General features: G+C 36.3%; 1 protein-coding gene across 1 annotated transcript; it reads left to right on the top strand.

Annotated features, from left to right (window-relative positions):
* Nucleotides 1–1,315: 1,315 nt before the first annotated feature.
* Nucleotides 1,316–4,231, top strand: LOC124175870. The gene is made up of 4 exons (XM_046556467.1): nt 1,316–1,460; nt 2,382–2,567; nt 3,144–3,413; nt 3,940–4,231. Exons 1-4 carry the CDS (start codon nt 1,416–1,418, stop codon nt 4,144–4,146), a joined length of 708 nt encoding a protein of 235 aa, XP_046412423.1. The 5' UTR covers nt 1,316–1,415; the 3' UTR covers nt 4,147–4,231.
* The last annotated feature ends 3,323 nt before the right edge of the window (nt 4,232–7,554 follow it).

Genomic DNA, 7,554 nt, shown 5'->3' with positions numbered 1-7,554 from the left:
CGACGCAAGTACAAATAAAATAACATATGCGGTAATTCTTGCAAATAATTTTAGATCTGATCCACACTATCCGTCATTGCAACTGGACTCCAAGACGTTCTCCATCTCTTTTTTATTTTATTTTAGATTTTTTTCGTCAATATTGTTTCATTGACGACAAACAAGTGCGACCGTGAAGGGTCAAATAGTAATTTTTCCAATATTTTGGAAATTCTACCAATTCTTTACGACCAGGATGACAAATATTTCCTAATATTTTTCATCACAGAATTTGGTTTGTTGGATGTATGTGGAAATTAATTTCAAAACGAGTGTTTGGACGAGACAATTTTTTTTTCGTTGCTAAGATGAAATTTTCTGTAATTGAGTTTCTTTTTTTTTTTGTTAATTACGGACATGATTTTTGTACTGAGATTAATCGAGAGCATATAAAGGTTTCTGATTTTAAAAATTTGAAAAAACGTCACTCATTGGTATAAATTTAACCGAATTAAATCGTAAAAAATTTGCAAGAATTATTAATATTTCGAGAGTTCAAATAACCGCTATTTTGTAAATGGAAATATCAGAATGTACATTAAAAAAGATAAAAATACAAATAAACGCATCGATAGAATACTTGACTTTTCAACAAAACTTCTTTAAAATCGATGTAGGCATTTTCTTCTCACAAATGAGATGTACGTAATAATTGTTACTGAAAAGTTGAAACACTTGCCATGTTTTTGTGAAAAATTCCATGCACCATATTCATCAAGCATTTGAGTTTGCTCAAAAGTTTTATGCGAATTGGTCGTTTTTGCTTTCCGAAATATACAGTGTCAACATTTTTTTGCACTCCAGTATTCACGCCACTGATGCGGCTTGAGAATTCTAAAAAACGGTTACATAATTACTGCAACTTGCATCCAAGTTAAATAAAATACGTTTGTCGCGACGAAAAACCTAATTATCAGTACGTTTTACGATAACAGAGTGCCTCAACAGAGACTGGTAATAATATGAAAGAATATCAAGTATAACGTATTCTACTGTAAAATTTTCACACTCCAACTAGGCAGGTCGAAAATCACTCAATACTCGTTCACGATGCAGTTAATTTTTTTTTTTTCTCCGTGAGGAAAATTGATTATTTTACTTGAGAGAGTTTTTCTGATTTGTACAGTAATTCGCATTTAATGATAGATGATACATCCGGAGTGGAAAGTTCGATTTTAGGATCGATTCACGGTAGTTTTTGAAGCGGTAACAATATTTACTTTGTAGATTTTATCAGCCGATTTCGAGGCTTACACAAGTGTTACATTTGCGCACGGGTTCGTGAGTTTCATCAGTATATATAAAGAGATTGCAAATTTCGGCGCACTGAGTCTCCGTCCGCATTCAACAGCCAAGCTGAACGAAAATCACACAATATGGGAAAATTCGCGGTTGTCTTGTGCCTCCTGGCCATTGTTTATGTAAGTACGAAAGAATAAATACGAAACTAGGAAGATGAGTTTGAAGTTCGTGACTGTGTTTATTATATGATTAAATTTTCGTTGGTTGAAACAGTCAACGATGACAAGATGCAATTCACAGAGAATGATGCTTTTGAAGTTCTGTTTCAACCAACGAAAACTTAATCAGAAACTAGGAAGGTTGACTTTCATAACCGCAAGCCATGAAACTTTGCAAAATAATCGCAGATTTGTATACTCGCAACAGCTTACTTGAAAATTGATACAGAATTCATGGATGTCACCTTTCTGTTAGAGGTTCAGCCAATGGAATGAACTGATAGAAATACCCCAAGTGTTTTAGTGATTACTCAAACTGTAGGTATTTATTGGTTGATCGATATTAGATTTATTTTATTGGATTTTACAATTTTTCAAACTATCGGTCAATATATTTTTGATTAATTCCTTTTTTTTTCAACAAGTCTCGCTATATTTGATTATCCAACTTATGCTGCGTCGAAATTTCACCGGAATTACGTTATTTAACTTGAAATATTCTGTCGTTTTATTCGCGCACCGATGTCGCATTTTCACGCCGCAAATATTTTACCCCGAAATTGAAAACTGCACATTATCACGTATATTTTACTGCACTAGTCTTGCTTTATTCATTGAGTTATAGAAATTCAACTTTGGAGGATATTAGTCGGATAGTTTCACGATTGAACACTAGGCCTCATTTTGGTTTGCCTGTAAAATAGTCGATTGCATTCCCAACAACAACGTGACTTCGGAATAATTACTGTACTCAATAAGTTCATGAATCCATAACCTCTGCCACTATTGCCACAAACGCCATCGATTTCCGTTTTCTCTTACTTTCACCACGACTTCAGATTGACGAAAACTATGTCTGATTCAAATAAATTTGACTCTCAGGGTACCAGCTGCAGCGAAGCTGATATTACCAAAATTGTTACCCGCATGATTCTGAAGGTAGACAGGGAAATCATCGCGATCTACAACGCACAATCAGCGATGGCCGATGAATTGGATTACGTGAAATCCAACGCTTCGGCTATTGAGAGCACTGTAAATGGAACTGTGGTAGGAATGGTCAGCAAGGTAAGGCGACCATAACCTGAAAATATGGAAAAGCAGGGGCGGGGTTAAAGTTCCGAAAGCGCCCTAATTCCGAAATTTGAAGTAATGAAGTCGGACTTTTACGAGACAACAAAGTTTCGAACGGTCGGAAACCCGACGGCTCAAAGTTCCGAAATGCAAGATTACGAAAATTCAATTACGACAGAGCAAAGTTCCGATAGAGCAGAATTCCGAAAAATAAAGTTTCTATGGAGTGAAATTTCGTTCTTAAAAAACAGAACTACCAGGATTACGGACGTAAAAATATCGATAATCCAAAACGCCGAAAGATCAAAGTGGTGAAATTCCGCCAAGACAGAAAATCTTCGATCATTCGGAATTTCGGTATTTCAGATATTTAAATTTTCTCGTTTTTTCCTCTCGGAACTTTGAGCCCAGGGTTTCGGACCATTCGAAACTTTGACGTGTCGTCAAAGTATGATTTCTTCACTTCAAGTTTCGCCTTCAAAAAATTCTGAATTCGGCGCTTTCGAAACTTCTCAAATTCGGAATTTCTCAAACGTGACTGTAATTTGAAAAAATTGCATCATCCAACAGTACGAAGCGCAGTGGAAGACCTTGGTGAGTTCCACCAGTGTCAATTACGACACGTGCGATGTCTCGTGGTCGGATGAGTACACGAAGGCTGATGCTCTCGTAGACGAAATATGCGATTGCATCGAGTGCTACGTGTCCAGTGCAGAGTCCTCTTGCCAGACGTTCAGCGACTACGTCGATGAAGCCGCAGACTTTCTGCTGCTGAAGTTACGGAAGATCGCGGCGGCCGACGATGAATCGATATTCAATTTCTACACCGACGTGACAGGCGTAAGTCGTACATACAGCAGGATTGGCTTCCCGTTTCATTCTGATTCGTTTATTTTATTTTTTTTCTCAACACGTTTCAAACTCTCAATATTCGTTATTACCTACTGTCAGAGATTCTGCTTAATGTTTTACAGTTAACCAAAAAATGTGTTTTAGATCTATTTTTTTTGGATCATTATCAAACATGTTAGAATGTGACTGAAATTTGCAGTTCTTAGAATTATTCGGAAGTATGTTCATCGTTCGTATTTGTCTTGATAATTTTGACGAGGCTGAAGTTAGTTACGTCAACGTATCGAAAGGTTGAAACAAGTTACTATTTTTCACTTTAGAATAACTGAAGCAGTTGATTTTACAAAATCTGTGTTTGTTCATGCCGTTGATGATTATCGGTTTACTAAATCTCAGGTAGACCTTGAGTTGCAAAACAACGACTATTTCTAAAGACGCATCATTACAATAACGTTACAAACTTTAGCCTGATCAATTGTGACATTAAACAAATGTTTTTTACCATTCACGCCAGGCTGGATCGAACATCACCCATGAGGCTTTGTTATTAAACACCGTCGCGGCAATGGAAAACAAATTCGCCAAGACGTCCACCGATTTTTCTTACAAGGTGTTCAATTGCTTGAACGCAACTGCGGTGGTGAATTTCGCAACGGCTGTGAAAGACTATTACATCGATGCGGAAACTTGTTTGACGGATTTGGAAAGCAGTTCTACATAGAATTTGTCGCAATTTATACCGGAGTGACAATATTTACTATCTCCATACATGATTGTTAATACAATACAGTTTTATTCCGATATAATTAATTTTATTATTAATTAATTGATAAGCTTATTTCACATCAAAATACGTTGCTCCCGCTCGTGTAAAGAGCAAAGAGACGTTCGCCACACAAACGATTCCTTCCCGCATCCAGTACTGCGCACATCTCACAAAATCAAAGCTTTCAATTATGAAAGATATTCGCCAGATCCGGAACACTAGATTTTATTTAAAAATAGCCCAGATGAGAAATGCCTTGAGTCAAATTAGTCACTTGATCGATTACCGAAGCCTGAAAACGCTGTTTTCCACTCCAACCATGCAATGAAGTAAAATCACCGAAGAAGTAAAAACTTGCTGATTAGTAAGACAGTTGAAGTTTTTGCGAATCGTTTCACCTGTGAGAACTACAAAACTGTAAAATTCTATGAAAATGTTACGCCAATGTTTTTTTTGTTTTTTCCTCTATCAAAAATGCTGATTTTATTTTCATTCATCAGCTCGAGTTATTTGTTCAATGCCAAATGGGTCCCCGAATTCCTTGAAAGATGAAAAAGGGATTGAAGTCACAATTAAATCATATACCTTTAACCATAGTCTTATATCCGCTCGCCGTCTGGCTATGACCGTGAAAAATTTTGCTTCACGATCACGAACATCTGACGAAAGCCGTTTTGATTCCATGAATTTAACTTTCCTTCAAAATGTGTTCTTTTACGCAATACATGTCTTTGTGAATGCGAATTTCAGTATAGTGCGTTCTGATAACTGTGATTTTTTCTCGTCGATTCCGTACGTTTATCACATTGGTTGGTTGTGGTTGGAATGGATCGGCAAGGCAAGTGAAAATCATTTTACGATGCATTGGAATGATAACAACGCAAGTTGAAAATTTATTGATGGCTGGTGCGAGTTCAGTGTCGCTACTTTTTCCAGTTTCTACGAAACCTTCACGACTATAAAATATGTATTACTTTTATATCGAAATTTTATTTCGATACTAAATTTAATTCATATCACAATTTACGTGAATACTGAAATCGTATTTAGTAAATTCCGAAAACTGTAAGCGCGTGGATGAAATTCGTTGAACAAATATGTAGCTGCTACGTAAACATCAGAAATTTATTGATTACTGATTTGGAATTTCGGCACGTGCGGTTCGAAAGAAATTATGTAATGAGTGAGCATATTCCTTATTTGTAAAGTTGCGAATTTAATTCGTTCTTGCTTACTTTGGGTTGAAAATAGCGATGACACAAGAACAGTAAAATAACTTTCTGGTCCGATGTTTTTCATTACCAATGGCTCGATTTTCGTATTCTCTCGTAATTTATGGCCACCAATGCGTGAACAGAATTTTTGATCACACAGCCGCATTTGTAAATACAGTTGGTCGTGACGAAAATGAAGATTAATATTGATTTTGGCATTCTGTTATTTTTAAAATATTCTGCAAATGTTTCTTCACTCCTCCCAATCTATTAAGTATCCAAATTTTAGACATCGATAAGCTTTCGTGCATGAAACGATGCAACAGAATGTAAAACACTTGTCAGCAGACAGAAGTTTGTTCCATTGAAAAATACTAATAGCAAAGCGGAGATTGAGGAACCTCAAGAAACGCTCTGAGTTTAAACAATAACTTTATTTCGTTTTAAAATATTAATCAAGTTGTTCAGTCAATGCAAGGAACTGATAAAAATTTTACGTCATTTGATTTCCCAAAATGATTAATTTGAAAATTATAAACTTTATTTTATCCGAGGCAATTTTATTTCCAACAAGGAAGGGGCCCGAGGTGTTTCCCTACGATTTTGTTTATTTTAGGGTATGTTATTCTTCATCGAAATCCAAGCGACATGTGTATTTTTGTGTCTGCGGCAAAACGGTTTAAACGGCTGAAATCAAACCCCAAAGTTGGGCATCCCCGGTGATCATTTTGCCGTTTCCCATGCTTCCAGATGAGATATTTGAATAAAATCAATTGGAGGATAATTCTCATGGTGAATAATGGAAAATGCATTCTGTCCGACCACGACGGGGTTAAATGGTAAAAAATTATAGGTGTTCAGAGTTACAAATTATTTATAACTAAAAAACTATTGCTCATGCTTGAACGCAATAAATTGCATTTAACGGAGCAGAAAAAAGTTGGAGATATGCGCTTTCGCGTTTCTCGAAATAATGTCACATAGGGGGTGAACTACTCATATACACGTGCAACCAAATTCCCACTAAATTGGTACTATTTTGCTTCGGTTCGTCTTATTTACCTAATATTGCAAAGCTCTTCCTGAGCAAAATTGAGGAGCTTATTCGTTTGGGTAGCATTCGGTTGCATTAATCACAAAAACCACCCCCCCAAAGAGTATCCCTGGTTAAGAGGGGCCAAATGCCTCTGTCTTGGGATCGTCAAACAATGCGCTCAGAAATGTTTCTCAAGTCAAAAATACATGTGCTCAACGGCTCATAACTCAATAACTCCCGTCACCCTTTACGGGGGGTGAAAAATGAAATTTGATGCATTCGATTTTTCATCTCAAGACTCGATCGACGGATCCTTACGAAAAAAATTACGGATGTCCATTACCAAAAAACCCCTTATGCGAATTGATTTGGACGCGAGGGGCAGCTCCCAAGATTCCGAAAAAAATTCATAAAAATGAAACATCGGTACATTTCGAAAGCTAATCGATCTAACTAAGGCTTTTTTTTTGTAATTTTGTCGATTCGGGTGTAAATTACCTCCACGATTTATTTCAGACTTTCGTACGTAGTGCACCACGTCAAAATGTCGAATTTTGCATTTTTTCGTAACTCTTTCACTATTTTCAACCATGTCTTAAGTAAAAGTTGTCTGAATAGCTATAGAATATCGAGATTTGCCTTTTAAATTTACCATACCTAATATATCCAGCCTCGCCACCCTGTATATGAGAGCATTGAGTCGATAAAATGTCTTACTTAAGGTGTAAAAATAATAAGTCGTAACACTTTTATTCTTTTTATTTTCAGTTCATCAACAGGTTAAAGGCAGATTTTCTGCAAAAATATAATACCGGTGATAACTATGATGATGATGTATGGGATTGAAAGATTCTTGTGCGAAAGTCGTCCGTGACTGCATATCATTACGGAATATGTTACTAATGGCAATTAGCAGTCACTGTTTTGAACAAATATGTAAAAACAATTGTTTTATGCTCTTACCCATAATTGTGTAAATATTCCTTGCAGCTGAGTACAGTCCTGATCACTGTCTTCATCAGTAATAGGATAATCATTTCCCACGTGAAATAATTTCGTTAGAATTTGCGCGGATCGAATTATTTTTGATAAGTACTGGCCGTAAGATAGGTG

The sequence above is a fragment of the Neodiprion fabricii genome, chromosome 2, assembly GCF_021155785.1.
Source record: "Neodiprion fabricii isolate iyNeoFabr1 chromosome 2, iyNeoFabr1.1, whole genome shotgun sequence".
In the NCBI taxonomy this organism is placed as follows: Eukaryota; Metazoa; Arthropoda; class Insecta; order Hymenoptera; family Diprionidae; genus Neodiprion; species Neodiprion fabricii.
The sequence above is the reverse complement of the archived record's forward strand: the minus strand, read 5'-3'. Positions and strand labels throughout refer to the sequence as shown.

What these genes read in the sequence shown, in the direction of transcription:
- LOC124175870 (XM_046556467.1), top strand. Translation starts at nt 1,416, where the DNA reads ATGGGAAAATTCGCGGTTGTCTTGTGCCTCCTGGCCATTGTTTAT. An exon ending in TGGTAGGAATGGTCAGCAAG is followed by an intron (nt 2,568 to 3,143) that starts GTAAGGCGACCA and finishes ATCATCCAACAG; the next exon opens with TACGAAGCGCAGTGGAAGAC. An exon ending in TCTACACCGACGTGACAGGC is followed by an intron (nt 3,414 to 3,939) that starts GTAAGTCGTACA and finishes CATTCACGCCAG; the next exon opens with GCTGGATCGAACATCACCCA.